This window comes from Dendrobates tinctorius, unplaced genomic scaffold (genome assembly GCF_039654945.1).
Source record: "Dendrobates tinctorius isolate UK_male_01 unplaced genomic scaffold, ASM3965494v1 ptg000015l, whole genome shotgun sequence".
Classification (NCBI taxonomy): Eukaryota; Metazoa; Chordata; class Amphibia; order Anura; family Dendrobatidae; genus Dendrobates; species Dendrobates tinctorius.
In genome coordinates this window covers 39,602,013-39,620,371 of record NW_027361683.1, presented here as the reverse complement: position 1 = coordinate 39,620,371, position 18,359 = coordinate 39,602,013, and the positions used below count along the sequence as shown (strand labels likewise).

The window sequence follows — 18,359 nt, the reverse complement described above, 5'->3', positions numbered from 1 at the left end:
CATTCATATATAAACATTCACAAATGGATTACTAGAAAATGGAGAAATGGACTTCCAATACAAAGGTATAGACCTAGTCAACGTTTCAGATGTTCACACATTATGTTGTTTTCAACATGTGTAACTCTTACAAAAAGATTACATTAACAAAAGCTTGATTTGTAAGATATTTTATGGGAAGATTTACTTGGTTTGGCACAAGCCTTCATTACACTGAGGAAGGACTACCGTATATACTCGAGTATAAGTCGATCCGAGTATAAGTCGACCCCCCTAATTTTGCCACAAAAAACTGGGAGAACTTATTGACTCGAGTATAAGTCTAGGGTGGGAAATGCTCCATAGATTATTCCCCCATATGGTGTCCCCAGAAGAAGCTCCATAGATTATGCCCCCCATATGCTGCTCCCATAAGAAGCTCCTTAGATTATGCCCCCCCCATATGCTGCCCCCATAAGAAGCTCCTTAGATTATGCCCCCCATATGCTGCCCCCATAAGAAGCTCCTTAGATTATGCCCCCATTTGCTGCCCCCATAAGAAGCTCCTTAGATTATGCCCCCCATATGCTGCCCCCATAAGAAGCTGCTTAGATTATGCCCCCCATAAACTGCCCCCATAAGAAGCTCCTTAGATTATGCCCCCCCATAAGAAGCTCCTTAGATTATGCCCCCCCATAAGAAGCTCCTTAGATTATGCCCCCCCATAAGAAGCTCCTTAGATTATGCCCCCCCCATAAGAAGCTCCTTAGATTATGCCCCCCCCATAAGAAGCTCCTTAGATTATGCCCCCATAAGAAGCTCCTTAGATTATGCCCCCCATATGCTGCCCCCATAAGAAGCTCCTTAGATTATGCCCCCCATAAGAAGCTCCTTAGATTAAGCCCCCATAAGAAGTTCTTTAGATTATGTCCCCCATATGCTGCCCCCATAAGAAGCTCCTTAGATTATGCCCCCATATGCTGCCCCCATAAGAAGCTCCATAGATGATTCCCCCATGTGCTGCCGCTGCTGCATGTAAAAATAAAAAAAATGACATACTCACCTCTCCGTCGCTGGGTGTCAGATTCTCACCTGTCCTGCGTCCATGGCTGCTCACCGCTATCTGCCACGTTCAGACTGCAGGGGGCGCGGCGCGCACCAACCACGTCACCGCGCCCTCTGCTGTCTGAAGTCACTGACCGATGACAGACACAGACAGCAGCAAGCAGCCATGGACGCAGGACAGGTGAGTATCGCTATACTTACCCGTCCTAACGCTGTGTCTTGAGCCCCCAGCTTCTCCACGCTCTCTTCCTGCCTTCAGCGGTCATGTGGTACCGCTCATTAAAACTCATGAATATGCGCATATTCATGAGTTTTAATGAGCGGCACCACGTGACCTCTGAAGGCAGGAAGAGAGAGCACGGGGAGAAGCTGGGGGCTCAAGACACAGCGTCAGGACGGGTAAGTATGACCTGACACCCCCGCTCCCCCTCCCCCTCCGACCCCCCGGTGTATATGACTCGAATATAAGACGAGAGGGGGACTTTCAGCCCAATTTTTTTTTGGCTGAAAATCTTGACTTATATTCGAGTATATACGGTACGTATTTTTGATAAAATTGGTGCATCTCTTATTATCTGCTATGAGCAAGTGTTACTACTGAAGAGAAATAGCGCATTATCCAGTGTAGGTATATCAATTTAAAAATAATACACTCACCAGATGGAGCTTGTAATAAGCATGGAGGATTCGCTGCTGCAGAAACCACAAAGAAGGGCTCCACGAGGGACCGACTTAGAAGATGCAGAATAGGAAAAAAGTGGTCAGACAATCCGCGCTGCGAATCACTATAAACAATTATTAGTACAGTGGTCTTTATAAAGACCACTGTACTAATAATTGTTCATAGTGATTCGCAGCGCGGATTGTCTGACCACTTTTTTTTTTCTATTCTTTTTTCTATTCTGCATCTTCTATGAGCAAGTGTGGGATTGCACCATAATTTGTCTCATTTTGAAAAGGCACAAAAGCCCTTGATACATTTCCACCTTGGGCGTTTCTCATGATTAAAGTGACTTTCCTGAAGTAGAAAAACATTGCTTCCATCTCCTAAAACTGCGCCAAACTTAATGGGTTGTATAGTACCGCAGCTTAGTGCCATCGAAGTCACTATTAAAGGCAGTTTGTCAGTAGGATCAATCCCCGAACTTTGCTAACAATTTAACGTGATTGGTAAAAGACAAAGTATAACAAATACGTCGCCGCATCTGTATTTTTTGGCCACTTATGGCTTTGGCTTACAAATACTGATGTGAAACACCGACCAAGTACTGAATGTGAGAACATGGCCTTATAACCACACAGCTCTGCAGTGAGATCAGGAGAGCAGACAGTGGCCATTACACGTCACACTGTTAACTCCCCCTTCCATATACAATAAGCTCTGGGGGCAGAGTTATCTTCCAGGCAACATCCACCCTATAGTCTGTAAAAGGTCATTTATATGTATAAAGAAAAAAATGTGGATTTCTCTGGAGTTAGGCCGGTTTCACATTTGCGCTTCAGGGCGCAGCGACGGCCTGCGCACGGCCGCCGCTAAGCCCCGCCCCCTGCCGCGCCTCCACCGGTAGCTCCGCCTCGGGTGCATGACGCTGCATGTGTCCCCTATCTTTATCACTGAGGACGCAGGCCATACGCAGTATGCGTTTTTGCGGCGCCTGCGTCCTTTTGACGGTGCGCCGACCAGCGCCAAACTCAACCTGTTGCAATTTGGTTGCGCTCGGAGCACTGTCAAAAGGACGCAGGCGCCGCCAAATGCATACTGCGCACAGCCTGCGTCCTCAGTGATAAAGATAGGGGACGCATGACGCGTCATGCGCCCGGAGGCGGAGCTACCGGCGGAGGCCGTGCGCAGGCCGTCGCTGCGCCCTGAAGCGCAAATGTGAAACCGGCCTAAGACATCAGATTGCAGATATCAAGGTATTATTTTATTCAGCTTCCTATGGTCCGAGTGCCCATAAAAACGGCTTAGGAGGGTTGACACTACTGACAAATTCCCTTTACGTGTCAACACACAAGCGGTGCATAGGTATGATGCAGTTTCTGCAGTTTTAGTGCTGGATAATTTTTAAGTCGTGGCTTTAGTTAATGTTACTTGAGAGCACCAGCTTCTCTTCCACTCTGCCCTGCCGATGAGGTATGACTTCTGACGTAAAGTAAAGCCCCATCATCACAGCATCCAGGAAAAGAGCTGTTCTGTTGACATGGAACAGCTGAAACTCAGAAGGAGCTGGAATAGACATGTAGCAACTATTTACCTGTTTGCTTTTTAGTTAAATTATGGTTCTAAAATCTAAGTGTTTGACAATTTCTTTAAATGTCAACATCTGGATTTATCCTTTTATTAAAAAAAATAAATACAACAACAAAATATCATACAAATCAAATATACAATAGAGCAATGTACCATTAAGTATAACAATTATCATTTATATTATATAAAAGAAATAATAGCACACATTGTTACACGATATCCTGAATAGAAATTAAATTATAAATCTACTGCTCAGGTTACCGAGATTGTGCTTGTCTGGTTCTTTAAAACAAAAAAAAAAATTCTGGCAGTGTCAATAATGGTTGGACCTATTTAACAAAATACTAATTTCCCAATCTGGAAAACTTAAACTCACTGGAAGGCTAGAGGGCCGCGGCTGCATCCCCAAGCTGAGATCCTCCTGTCCTTTGCTGGAACCCAGAGAAGGTGTAGAAGAAGCCTGGGAAGTAAAGGAATCCTGAGAGAGCTCCTGCAAAATAAATGCATATCCAAAATGAGGTAGAAGTATAAAAAGAAGCCCTAACATGATCCCAAACAAACAAGAGTTCAGTCATACCTGTGGTGGAGGGAAGCGTTGCTGGGAATAGGCACTTCCCTGCTGTGCCCCAGATGTGGAATAGGATGATCCTTGCTGCTGTGAGGTGGGATACTGTGGAGTCTGCTGGGTGTATGGTGACTGGCTTTGTGAACCTGTTTGGGGGCCCTGCTGTTGTTGTGTATAGGGTGATGGAGATGGCGATTGCTGCTGTTGGGGGAAGGTGGGCTGCACAGGCTGGCTAGAGGGAGGCTGAGAGGAAGTCTGCTGCTGTGTGTAAGACTGAGGAGCTGACTGCTGCTGAGAATACTGGGTTTGGGGTGGTGTTTGCTGCTGCGGAGGGTGGAGGCTCTGCTGGTTATAGTATGGTGACTGGCTCTGTTGAGAATAGGATCCAGGGCCTTGCTGCGCATATGAAGTCATCTGTAGATAGAAAAAGGCAATTTATAAAAATTAAAGAGACAATATTAGAACTTTCAAAAAACTCCTTACTAGTTATATCTCCATTGCTACAATGGGATGTAGCAAAACTTACAGGGGATGTCTCAAAATTAATCATTAAAAGATACTTTGTTAATTTATTCAAAAAAATTTTGAAAAAACTTTTTAGACAAACAGGCATGAAGAAATGCTGATCATATCTTTTGAATCCAGCATTAGATAAAGAGTAAATTCCAACGCCAGGTAGGGGATAACCTGTTTATCCCTATAGGGCCCTACAGCTCACCCCTGCCTGACAGCGGAGGTTGGCACCCTCTTGGAACGCAAATGGCGCCCCCGCTCCACAGTGGCTTTCCCTAATCGCCCTGTTGAATCCTATATATAAAAAAACAAAACTAGAAAACAGATGGCCGGGTTCATCAAATTCAAAATCAACATTAATAAATATCCCGTGCCACAAACCACCACAAACAAAAAATAAGTGAAAATAGTAGCTGGATACAAAATTAATTAATGGGACATATAGGGAGGATTAAGTAATTTTGTATCCAGCTACTAAAAGTTTTCTCAAAATTTTTTTTTAATAAATTAACAAAGTATCTTTTAATGAATAGTTTTTTTGTACATGAGCCGTTAGATGACTAATTAAAATTAGCAAACAATTTTCTATTTGATGTCTCAAAATTGCAACTTGTCACCCATTGATTGTGAGAAAGGGGGCCTTATAGCCCCGTGATTGATTCGAGTGGCAATAATAAGCAAGCTGGTACTCCAATAACTGCCTAATGTGCTCCACTATCCTCATCAGTCCCATATATGGTGATTATTATTATTACACCTACTACATCTTGGGATAGGATCATAGAGATGGGAATACCCCTTTAAGAACAGGTATAACAAACTGCCACGAGTGAACACTCAAGTACACATGTTCACATTATAATACATTACAGTTTATTTAACTCTGATGCCAAGGCAAATAGAATAATGGGATGCACTAAAACAGGCAGACAGACGCTAATGACGAGAACACAGTTTAGCCTCGACACAAGTCACTAGTACAGCTACACTTAGAATACACAGTATAATTTTGGGCTCCAGGGTGTAAGGAGGACATGGCTGACCTAGAGCGGAGGGCAGAAAAGATTAAAGGTTATTAAGGGAATGGGTGGACAATAATACAAAGACCAGTTATCAAACAAGGTTATTCAGTTTAGAAAAAGATGGCTTAGGGGTGATCTTATTACCATGTACAAATATATAAAGGGACAGTACATAGGTCTTTCTAATGATCTTGTCACATCCAGGCCTACAACAGTGACACAAGGACATTTTCTACTGGCAAGAAGGTTTAATCAGAATCACAGATTCTTTACTGTTCGACCAGTGAGACTATGGAACTCTCTGCCACATGATGTGGTAATAACAGATTCACTACAAAAGTTCAAGGGGCGGCCTGGATCCCTTTCTTGAAAAATATATTACGGGTTATGGGTGTTAAATTCTGTCACTGTCGTTGATCCACAGAATTGGTCCTATTGCCGTACGTGGAGTGAGATAGGTATTTTTCCCCTATTATGGGGCAATTCACATTCACCTCATGGAGTTTTTAACTTACTCTGGATTAATATGTTAGCTTGTCTTCTTTGAAACTTAACATTACAAAACTTTGAAAGTTACCTGTTGGCCATACTGCATACTCATTGCTCCTTGAGGTCGACCCTGCATGGCCATTGGGTATCTCTGTGATGTCTGTGAAGAATAAGGCTGCACTGGGTAACCAGAATGCCCTTGCTGAGGACCAGGCTGTTGGTTATAAGGGTTACTCGAGCCATATGGTTGGGGTCTCATCTTTCCCATTTGATCCATGGGACTGCCAGGCTGTGAAAAACAAAGCCACACTTACAATACTTTAGATTTTATTAATAAACTTAAAGTAAAAAAAAAAAATGCATATATTACAGATACATTTTAACAGATCCCCATCTACATAGCGATCATCAATTACCTTGCTGCATGAAATACCTCTACTCTGCAAACTTTCTAAGGACTTGTACAGATTCGTCATGACTATTGGTCCAGTGTTGCACAATGTTGTAAAAGGTTTTGTAGGCAGCGATGGAGGACGAATACATAAGATTGCCAGTGTTCCCACAGTAATTAACCTGCTTATTACCTCTGGGACTGCTCTGATGAAGGCTGACGGTAAGAGCTATTTATAACTGGAAGGGCAAACAGCCGAAGTGTAACAGGTCCCAGCTGTACACCCATCTGAAGTGCGGCCAAAAGCTAGCTGTCTGGTGTTGAGAGCTGGCAGGGAATGAATGACAGGATCTGTGCAACGGGGACACAGGGTAGAAAGGGGGAGGGGAGTCAATGACAAACTTAAAAAAAAAAAAAATGACTTTCTGAACAGCCACACCTAAACCATCCATCTGTGAGTAAAGAAAGGAGCTGGGGAAAGGAAAAAAAAAAAAAAAGCTCTGGTGAGTTGGACACATGGCTAATTTGCATTGCTGCCAAGAACAGCTGTGAAGAACAAGGTACATTTAAAAGCACTAGCACTTCTCTCATAGATGAACACATAAATGTACCTTAGGAAAAATGACAGCAGCAATGATTACAGAAATGGCTTTGGCAACAAGGCTTCATGTCTCACAGCATTGCTAAAAAGTGCTAAATGCCCTTTTTTTTCTTTTACATGTGCCAATTTAACGCCGGTGAAGTTGGAATCACAAATCACATAGTAAAGCAGCACGAAGACTGTCAAAAGCATCAAATGAGAATTGAAAAAAAGGACATATTGAACAGCCACATATAAGTACTAGTTCTGGCAGGGAAAAAGTTTCTACCCAATTCTGTGATTAGTCTGATCCTAAACTCATACAGTTTGATCCTCCTTACCAAGTTACTTAGGAGAGCAAAAAGTAGGAGATAGATGCAACACTGAATGCAGTCAAACTACACGGCCTCAATGTTACCATAGAGACAAGTCAGAATAGGCGTTCTACACAATTTACGTAGATTGCAAAAAGCACATGTAGCCTTACTTTCTGCTCGGAATGTCACACACCTATGAAGGTGACATGCTGTGTGGATCCTAGGCTCGGAAGTCTGGTTTTACAGTTCCTGCAGCAATATGCTCACCCATATGTCTCCTCGCCTAAATAATGCCTCAGACAGCTAGTGCTTCTTTGCGTATGAGAATTAAAAAAAAAACAAAAAAACACATTGTTTTTCAATGTGCTGGCTTATTTTTTTTTTTTATTAAGGATTTTAACAAATCACATTCATGATGCATAACAATAACACAAAAAGGCAGGGAGCAGAAACGGATGGAGGGCAGGGAAGACTGGGAGAGACCTGTCAGATCTCATGATTATTAGGTACCGTACTTCATGAAGAGTTGGTGGTGACTGAAGTTTTCAGTTGAAGCGATGGCGTAGCAAAGGATGGGCATATTCTGCCCAGGGGAGCCAAACTTTCAAATTTGTGGACTTTATCTGAGTATGGCTGATAATTTTTCGTAAAGGCACCGTTACATGCATCAATGTCCCAACAATCCCACCAACGATCGGACGTGGATGGGATCACTGGGACATAGTTAGCTGATCACTGGTGAGCTGTCACATACCCACCAGCGATCAAGCTGGTTTCCAATATAAGCAGCGGGTAGCTAAGAGCCGCGCGGCTCTTGGATACCCACGGTTTACAATAGAAACCAGCCTCGTTGAAGGTTGCTCTCCCTCTGCCACACGCAGCGATGCGTGCTGGCCAGCGGGAGACCAACGGTCAAAATAACGTCCCAGGACGTTCGAGCACGATCAGCGATACCCGGCAGGGGAGGGGCGGTCGCTGATACATGTCACACACAGCGATATCGCTGGCGAGATCGCTGTGTGTGACGGGGTCTTTAATCAAGTTCCATGGGAGACGTCTTTGGCTTTCAATGAGCTTTGTAACTTTTGAAGAAAAAAAAAAACTAAGCCCAACAAATGATTTTTGAATTTTTGGATCACAAATTTGTCTGAAATAGATTATGGGCACCATATCACATTTGCAGGGTCCCCAAGCTGCCTAAACAGGAGCAACCCCCCACAAGTGAGTCCATTTTGGAAACTGCACAATGATTTTATTTGGGGCATTTTGAACCCACAGATACTGCACGCAATTTGATAACATTAGATAGTCATATTTAGCATGTCGTCATTTTTTTTTGTAAAGTTTGAAAAAAACCTTAAGCCTAACCCCAACCTCCAATATTTGAATTTTGGAAAGGGTCATTCCATTTCAAGTGATCTAAATCTGAATTATTTTTTTTTATTTTTTTTTTACAATTTAGAATATTTATCTTCTTTGGTGTTTTGAAGTGTGCTACTTTAGTGAATGTGTGACATCGGCGGCCGTACCCGCCGATGCCCCTTTAGCGGCGGTGCCCGCCGCAGCTTCCTCTCACCTGCCTCCCCCTGCTCGCGCCTCCTCCCGCGCTGCTTGCCGCTCTGCTGCGGGTAACCGCGCCGGCCTTAGGCCGCGCGCGCGCGTTCCTCCGGCCTCTGTTGGCAGGGGGCGTCGCTAGGGGAGGGTCTGTAGGGCGCACTTCCGGTCTCCGCATATATCAGGCGCCCGCTCCATTCTGAGGGCGCCTGATGATTGTTTGTGACTCGCAGCACCCATCGGCCTTACCTTTTTCAGTGTTCCCTGCCTATCCTTGTTTCTCCGTTGTCTGCCCTGTTCCTGGTCCTTGTTCGTCAGCCTGTCTCCTTCCGTGGTCCTCCCTGTACCTTTCCTGTAGTCTTCCTGCCATCACCTTCTGCCTTCCTCCCCGCTACTCCCGCTCTGTCTGCCAGTCCTCCGAGTCGTCCCTGCTGGCTCCGGCTGTCGCGGTTCCGCCCCCTGTGGTCCTGCCCCTAACGATCCCTGTACAGGGGTCGGTCTTCACCAGGTGCGCTCGGCCCAGGGGCTCCGGATCCGCGATCCAGGGGGTCCACTCTTGGACGTATTGCCAGAGGCGTCACAGTATCATCAGGCCATGGATCCCGCCGGTGCCGCAGCCGCCACACAAAAGGAATTACTTTTCCTTCGTGAAAATCAGAACCGGATAATGTCCTTTATGAAGTCTATGGACACCCGGTTGTCCGCCCTGCAGACCTCTGACCCCGGACACGCTCCCCTCTTAGTCAGCCTTCAGCAGGAGCTCGCGCAGCAGCGCGACGCCCAATCCCACATCTTGGGTTACATGGCATCCGTGGATGACCGATTACAGGCCCTGCAATCCTCTGCTGCCGCTGCAACTTCCTCCCCGGATGTAGCCTCTACCCCGGCTCCCCGTCTGGGCAAACCCCCCAGGTACAGTGGAGATCCCAAGTTATGCCGGGGCTTTTTAAATCAATGCAGGCTACATTTTGAGCTTGCCCCCCTTCAGTACCCCACTGACCGTGCCAAGGTGGCGTTCGTTGTGTCCCATCTCGAGGGTGAGGCCCTGTCCTGGGTGAACCCCTTATGGGAGAGAGATGACCCCGTCGTGTTAAGCATACAGACCTTCTTAGAAACCTTTCGCAAGGTATTCGATGAACCGGGTCGCTTAGCGTCCTCCACTGAGGCCCTTTTCAACCTCCGCCAGGGTTCCCTCACAGTGGGGCAATATGCCATCCGCTTCCGGACCCTCTCTTCTGAGTTGGGGTGGAACAATGAGGCCCTTGTAGGAGCCTTTTGGAGAGGCCTCTCCAGTAAGATCAAGGATGAGCTTGCCGGGCGTGACACCCCCACCACTCTGGAGGACCTTATTTCGCTAGCCACTCGCATAGACCTCCGCTTTCAGGAGCGCGCTCGAGAGGCAGTCGGAGAGAGGAGGTCCTTTAGGCTGTATCAGGCTCCTGTCCCCCGTTTCCCGGTATCTCCCGTTAGCACCGCTCCTGAGCCTATGCAGGTCGATCGTGTCAGGCTGTCCGAGCAACGCCGCAGGGAGAGGATGACCAAGGGTCTCTGCCTGTACTGTGGGGGTGCCAACCATTTTGTGCGTACTTGTCCGGAGAAGCCAGAGAGATCGGGAAATGCCTCCACCTAGGTCAGGTAAGAGAGGACCCCCTAGGTGATCAAAATTCCTCTCTTCCCCTTACCCTTTCTGCTTTGCTAATTACAGGTCGGGGGCGTGGATCTGTGGAGGCGTATGTGGACTCGGGTGCTGCCGGTAATTTCATCCGCCAGGAGGAGGTTGACAAACTCCAGATTCCGGTGTTGGTATTGAAGAACCCTCGCGCTATTTCCTCCGTTGACGGTAAACCTTTACCCGGACTCATCACCATGGTTACCGCCGAAGTAGACCTTCAAATCGGAGCTCTCCACCTCGAGAAGATTGCCTTCTATGTCTTGCCACAACTAGCCCATGCTGTTCTCCTAGGGCTTCCCTGGCTCAGACGGCACGAGCCTGTGATTGACTGGCGCTCTGGGGAAGTTCTCCGTTGGGGGCACTCCTGCCAGGAGCACTGCCTACGGGCTCTCACGCGTCCCCGTCCATGCTTGAAGCCTGCCGACCTCCCGGGCCTACCCGCACCCTATCACACGTTTGCCGACGTGTTTAGCAAGAAGGAGGCGGATTCCTTACCCCCTCATCGCTCCTATGACTGCCCTATCGACCTAGTTCCTGGTGCCACTCCTCCCAGAGGGAGAACTTATCCTTTGTCCCCAGCAGAGACCTCGGCTATGTCGGAATATATACAGGAAAATCTGGCCAAGGGGTTCATCCGGAAGTCCTCGTCCCCTGCGGGCGCAGGCTTCTTCTTCGTCCGGAAGAAAGATGGGTCCCTGCGACCTTGTATTGATTACCGGGGCCTGAACAACATCACGGTTAAAAACCGGTACCCGCTCCCGCTGATTCCTGAACTCTTCGACCGGCTGAGGGGGGCCAGAATCTTCACGAAGTTGGATCTGCGGGGAGCTTACAACTTAGTCCGAATCCGAGCGGGGGACGAGTGGAAGACGGCCTTCAATACCCGGGACGGCCATTATGAATACTTGGTCATGCCGTTCGGTCTCTGCAATGCTCCAGCGGTGTTTCAGGAATTCGTAAACGAGGTGTTCCGAGACCTACTCTATTCCTGCGTGGTGGTGTATTTGGACGATATCCTCGTTTTCTCGACCGACCTCTCCTCCCATCGGAGAAGTGTACGCATGGTCCTGCAGCGCCTTCGAGAAAATCGTCTTTACGCCAAGATCGAGAAGTGCCTTTTTGAGCAAACAGCCTTACCCTTCTTGGGGTATATCATCACGGAGTCCGGTCTTAGGATGGATCCGGAGAAGCTGTCCGCGGTACTCCAGTGGCCTCGTCCAGTTGGCATAAAGGCCATCCAGCGTTTCCTCGGCTTCGCTAATTATTACCGGCAGTTTGTACCCCACTTCTCTACAGTCACCAAGCCCATTACGATCCTGACCCGTAAGGGGACGAAGCCTAACGTCTGGCCTTCTGAAGCCGAGGACGCCTTTCTGACCCTGAAACGCTTGTTTGCTTCTGCTCCGATCTTACACCGTCCAGTGGCTAGTAGGCCCTTCATCCTGGAAGTTGACGCCTCCTCCACTGGAGCTGGGGCAGTTCTCTCCCAACAGGCTCCATCTGGACGTCTTGTCCCCTGCGGGTTCTTCTCCAAATCCTTTTCTCCCGCGGAGTGCAACTACTCCATTGGGGACCGGGAATTATTGGCCATTAAGATGGCACTGGAGGAATGGCGATATCTGCTCGAGGGGGCAGTGCACCCCTTTACTATCTTCACGGACCATAAAAACCTGGCCTACCTGCAATCTGCCCAGAGACTCAACTCCAGACAAGCCAGGTGGGCTCTGTATTTTTCCCGTTTTGAGTTTAAGCTCCATTTCCGGCCCGGCAGTAAGAACATCAAAGCTGACGCGCTTTCCAGGTCTTTGCAGCCACCAGAGAAGGAGGAGGACCCATCTTATATCATCGAGCCGGCTAAAGTTATCTCCGTGGCCCCCGTGAGGTTCTCTAACCCTCCGCCTGGCAAGACCTTCGTTCCTCCAAACAAACGTCTGGAAGTACTGCGCTGGGGTCATTCTTCCAAGGTTGCTGGGCACGTTGGGATTAAGAAGACTCTTTTGCTTCTGTCCCGGTATTACTGGTGGTCCTCTCTCCACCAGGATGCAAAGGACTTTGTAGCCTCCTGCAGGACTTGTGCTCAGAACAAGATTCCAAGGACTCTGCCCTCCGGCCTCCTTCATCCGTTGCCTGTGCCAGAGGCTCCTTGGCAGCAAATCGCCATGGACTTCGTGACTGATCTGCCCCGCTCTGCAGGATGCACTACCATCTTGGTCGTCGCTGACCGCTTTTCCAAAATGGCCCATTTTATTCCCCTGGTCGGACTGCCATCTGCTCCAAAGTTGGCCGAGATCTTTATCCACCACGTGTTCCGGTTACATGGTCTCCCTCTGCGAATCGTGACCGATCGTGGGGTCCAGTTTACTTCCCGATTCTGGAGGGCCCTCTGTCGGCTCCTGGGCACGTCTCTCGACTTCTCCTCAGCGTATCATCCTCAAACCAACGGCCAAGTGGAACGGATTAACCAAATTCTGACCACCTACCTACGCCACTTTTCTAACGCCCATCAAGATAATTGGGTCTCTCTTCTACCTTGGGCGGAATTCGCTCATAATAATCATTCCAGCGAATCAACGTCCAAGACACCGTTCTTTGTGGTAACTGGGCTAAATCCTGGGGTTCCATTGCCTTTTTCCGCATCATCCGGAGTTCCTGCAGCAGACACTCTCGCCAAGGAGTTTTCGCAAATTTGGAAGGAGACCAGAGAGGCGCTCGAGCTGGCCAACGTCCGAATTAAGAGACACGCGGACAAAAGACGAAGGGATCTACCCCCGTACCAGCCCGGGGACAAAGTCTGGCTTTCTACCAAACATATCCGCCTGAAGGCCCCTGCTTACAAATTAAGTCCTCGGTACATCGGGCCTTTTGAAATACTTGGGCGCATTAACAAGGTAGCCTACAAATTGAGGTTGCCGGCGTCACTCCGGGTCCCTAACGCCTTCCATATCTCGCTCCTCAAACCTGTGGTCTTGAATCGGTTTCAACCAACCTCCATGTCTTCTCCCTCGCCCATTTGTTCTAACAATGTCTTTGAAGTAAAAGACATCCTGGCTATGAAAAGGGTCAAGGGTAAAACTCTTTTTCTTATCGACTGGAAGGGTTTTGGCCCAGAGGAGAGGTCCTGGGAGCCCCGAGAAAATGTCGATGCCCCCCTTATCATGAAAAGATTTCTGACCAGCCTCAGAAGGAGAGGGCATATGGGAGGGGGTACTGTGACATCGGCGGCCGTACCCGCCGATGCCCCTTTAGCGGCGGTGCCCGCCGCAGCTTCCTCTCACCTGCCTCCCCCTGCTCGCGCCTCCTCCCGCGCTGCTTGCCGCTCTGCTGCGGGTAACCGCGCCGGCCTTAGGCCGCGCGCGCGCGTTCCTCCGGCCTCTGTTGGCAGGGGGCGTCGCTAGGGGAGGGTCTGTAGGGCGCACTTCCGGTCTCCGCATATATCAGGCGCCCGCTCCATTCTGAGGGCGCCTGATGATTGTTTGTGACTCGCAGCACCCATCGGCCTTACCTTTTTCAGTGTTCCCTGCCTATCCTTGTTTCTCCGTTGTCTGCCCTGTTCCTGGTCCTTGTTCGTCAGCCTGTCTCCTTCCGTGGTCCTCCCTGTACCTTTCCTGTAGTCTTCCTGCCATCACCTTCTGCCTTCCTCCCCGCTACTCCCGCTCTGTCTGCCAGTCCTCCGAGTCGTCCCTGCTGGCTCCGGCTGTCGCGGTTCCGCCCCCTGTGGTCCTGCCCCTAACGATCCCTGTACAGGGGTCGGTCTTCACCAGGTGCGCTCGGCCCAGGGGCTCCGGATCCGCGATCCAGGGGGTCCACTCTTGGACGTATTGCCAGAGGCGTCACAGAATGAAACATAGTACGTTTGGAATTTTATTCTTTTTTTTTTTTAATAGATTTCTAAAGTTTTTGAAAAGCCTGAATCGTGGACTGGTATGACCTTACAATTGTTATCATATCTCAGGCTAGAATTAAGATAAAGGATGGGAGAGGTATGATTTTGTTCAGAATTGTACAGCCTTTAATTTGATATGTGAAAAGTCTGTTTGATATTTTGTTTTTGAGAAGTCAAATTCTAAATTTTATTTTGGGAAAACTGTTATACATTTTTTAAAAAACGCATGTTACTTGTGTCAAGTTAGGATCTCCGTAGGATCGTATTTGAAACGTGATTTTCTAAATAGTGTCTCATCCTAATCATGTGTTATATACTGAATTGAAAAAATTTTTTTTTTAACATGGTATTAATTTAATTTTTTATTACATCAGTAAGTACGGTAGATATGTCCTTTTTCAAGTTTTTGAAAAGAATAGTAGTTAAATCTTAAACCTATAAGATATGAGCTAGTCTTAACAATAAGTGTTTGCACTGACCTTTTATCATTTTTTCCCCATTTTATCCAGTAGAAGGAATCTTGTCCACAATCTTACCAACAATGGTCATTTCCTTTTGAGTCAGAGTATGTACAGCCTGTTATGGGCTTTGGGTCCACCTGAGTTAAAGGGAACCTGTCAGGTCCCCCATGCCCTCCAATCCAGCAGCATTTGCCTATAATTAACTCTCTTCCTAACCAAACATGTATAACATTGAGTGAAAAAGTAAAAAAAAAAAGAAAAACATTTATATCATCCATATTTGCTATGCTAATGAGGGCTTTGACTAGTCGATGGGCGTTAGATCCCCGGACAAGACAGCCCTCTTTCCATGTTCTGTTGGCATGACAACAATTTGAACCAACAGTGTCAATGTTATCACGCCCACAGGCGGCGATAACATTGAAAGAGGGCCAACTAGCCTGGGGCAACCAACTCCATTCACTAGTCAAAGCAAACATTAGCATAGGAAATGGGGACCATTATACATGCTTTTTTTGTACCTTGTTTTCACTCAATGTTATAAAGGGATGGGTAGGCAGAGAATTTGCTCATACATAGGTGTATGCTGCTTGGTTGGAGGGCACCGGGGACCCGACAGGTTCCCTTTAATATCTGATTTTTGCCTACTTTTATAAGGTCTGATTTTCTTGGATACACAGACCGTGATTGACCACAAGGTGAAAGAAAGTCACTTATACTACTTTATTATCAATCTTTGGAGAGTACATCAGCCAGCAGCGCCGATCATATCCACAGGTTACATAACCAGTTATGTCATTTATTGCCAATCTTGTGCCATCTTCAATCACTTCATTGACTTCATTGCTGTCAAATGAAAAAAAATCCTTGTTTTCATTTCACTACATAGAAGGACAGTGTGGTATTGTGGAGTCCCTCTGATGGATTTTGCTTCCTGTAACCAATGTTTTAACAAACTTCTTCATAGTACTGGTTTGTATAGTAAATGAACTGGATGTTAGGAATATTTTTCTCACTCCAGTTGAAAAGTGGCAAGGGTGTTGAGATTTGGTGTGAATACGCCTTCTGGAGGATAGTTCAAGCTACAAAACAATTCACGGAGCCTCCTGAAGAAAGTGCCATTCAGCTTATACTCCAAAATCTGTCTCGTGAGAGCAGACATTTATAAAGTTTCTCTTGATTCTACACTGCACAGAAGAGTCATCTGAGCATTAGTAGACCTTGCTTTAACTTTGTAGCCGGTCAGGTTTTATCACTGAAGTCAATTTTTGGGGGGACAAATGAACAGTTATGGAATCATGAAGTAAGCACTCAGATATCATAACTAGTTTTGTATTTTACTTCTGACTGTGCTTCATCCTGAACAAAAAAGGAAAAGTCTATAATTGCCTCACTGATGTTTACTTTGAGACTATTGTAGTGGTCCAACTGTTGGCAAGCTATAAATGAGTTTTTTAAAGGGTTAGTCCTAAACACAAAAGTAAATTTCAATTAATAAATCTTTAAAAGGTGACATCACTGGTCTCCGTTGGGCATAGTGACACCGCTCTGCTGCCGGCTTGCTACTATTCAGCAGAGCTCATTGCACGGGGCACTGGGAGGAAACTGTGCCCGAAGGAGACACTGCAGGGACAAGCCCCTGAAATGAGAGTCACGGATTACACTTTATTTCAGAGTGGCAAACAAAGCAAGGGGAATGTCGGGATGCCCCAGCCCACCCCCAATGATGATTCGTTTCAGGGTGGAAAGGGGAGTGACAGCAGTTTCAGTTTTCAGCCACTAGGTGATGATTCCTGAGTACCCCATTATGCACTGGGATTCTCAAACAAATCAACCTAGTGGGCAATATAGACAGAACCCCAAGTTACAGAAGAGAGCAAATGTTAGGGCGTTTTACCAGCATTACAAAAAAGGTTATTAGTTTTTAAATATTAATTTATAAATTTACTTTTGGGCTTCAGACTAACTCTTTAAGGAATATCAGCTGGTCACAAACATTGTACACAGTCTTCTGCACTTTTAGAAACAGTGTCAAAGTCTGTCACCAGATATCGACTGTTTATAAATTATACTACCATCGCCTCTTCGAAATGATGTAATATTTTTTCTTGGAGAGCCATTACTGGAGGACATTTCTTGCAGATATTTAGGTTTGAACTCTTTTCTGGTCACATTATTTGGAGACACACACTTTGTAATCACCAAGGCTGGACTCACCAATCGGAATATGCGCATATTCATGAGGTGTAATGAGCGGTACCACGTGACCACTGAAGGCAGGAAGGGAGATCGCGGAGAAGCTGGGGGCTGCAGAGACCGTGCCAGGACCGGTATGTATAGCGATACTCACCTGTCCGGGTCCATCGCTGCTTGCTGCTGTCTGGTACGTCATCTGTCAGTGACGTTCAGACAGCAGAGGGCGCGGTGACGTGGTTAGTGCGTGCCGCGCCCCCTGCAGTCTGAACGTCACTGACAGATGACGTGCCAGACAGCAGCAAGCAGCGGCACCTGGCCCCAGTGACGGAGAGGTGAGTATGCCATTTTTTTTATTTTTAAATGCGGCAGCACATTGGGGAATAATGTATGGAGCATCTTATGGGGGCAGCATATAGGGGTATAATCTATGGAGCATCTTATAGGGGCAGCATATGGGGGAATAATGTATGGAGCATCTTATGGGGGCAGCATATAGGGGTATAATCTATGGAGCATCTTATGGGGGCAGCATATAGGGGCATAATCTATGGAGCATTTTATAGGGGCAGCATATTGGGGCATAATCTATGGAGCATCTTATAGGGGCAGCATATTGGGGCATAATCTATGGAGCATCTTATGGGAGCATAACCTTTATAGAGCAGCATATGAGGCATATTATTCTAGAGAGCATCTTATGGGGCCATTATTAACCTTTGTGCCGCATTATATGGGGTGTATTTTCTATGGAGCATCTTATGGGGCCATCATGAACTGTATGGAGCATTATATGGGGCTCCTGATTTAATATGGATATTCAAAAACATTTAACCTACTGATGTCTCAATTAATTTTTCTTTTATTGGTATCTATTTTTATTTTTTAAATTTACCAGTAGCTGCTGCATTTTCCACCCTAGGCTTATACTCGAGTCAATAAGTTTTCCTAGATTTTTGAGGCAAAATTGGGGTGGGGTCGGCTTATACGGCATATATATATTTTAAGCATGATTCCTAGGACCCAAACTTGAATTTTGGTACAGATGTGGCTAAAAGAATAGGAGACACAAGTGAATTTTTTAAAGTTTTATATCAGTTTATTTGGAAATGCTTTTCAAAATTTTGAGAGAGTCTGCATGGGTTAAATATTAAAGATATTCTTGTGACGTATCTGGTGGAAGCCTGAACAGTTCTCAACTTCTGAGTACAATGGTGATTTTTCCATTTCTCCAACTTGGTTCTGGCCTAACTATGAGAAATCGAAAGCAACAGAGAAAATTAAATTTTTTTTTTCAAAACTTTGAAAATAAAAAAAAAAACAAAAACCTAAAAAGTATATAGAATTTTTTGTTCTTCACATTTTGCATTCTCTAACACACTATTACAAAAAAATCAAAATCTCAAAAGAATTAAAAAACAGAG

The 18,359-nt window shown here is 46.4% G+C and overlaps 1 protein-coding gene across 1 annotated transcript in view; it reads right to left on the bottom strand.

The window, feature by feature from the left end:
• The window catches only part of ARID1A (AT-rich interaction domain 1A), a 137,769-nt gene that overhangs the window by 63,257 nt on the left and 56,153 nt on the right, over positions 1-18,359 (bottom strand). Inside the window, exons 2-4 of the mRNA XM_073563834.1 lie at positions 5,973-6,173; positions 3,873-4,274; positions 3,672-3,785 (exon numbers count right to left, since the gene is read on the bottom strand). Of these exons, the coding sequence (XP_073419935.1) occupies positions 3,672-3,785; positions 3,873-4,274; positions 5,973-6,173 (717 nt within the window). The remainder of the gene's footprint in view (positions 1-3,671; positions 3,786-3,872; positions 4,275-5,972; positions 6,174-18,359) is intronic.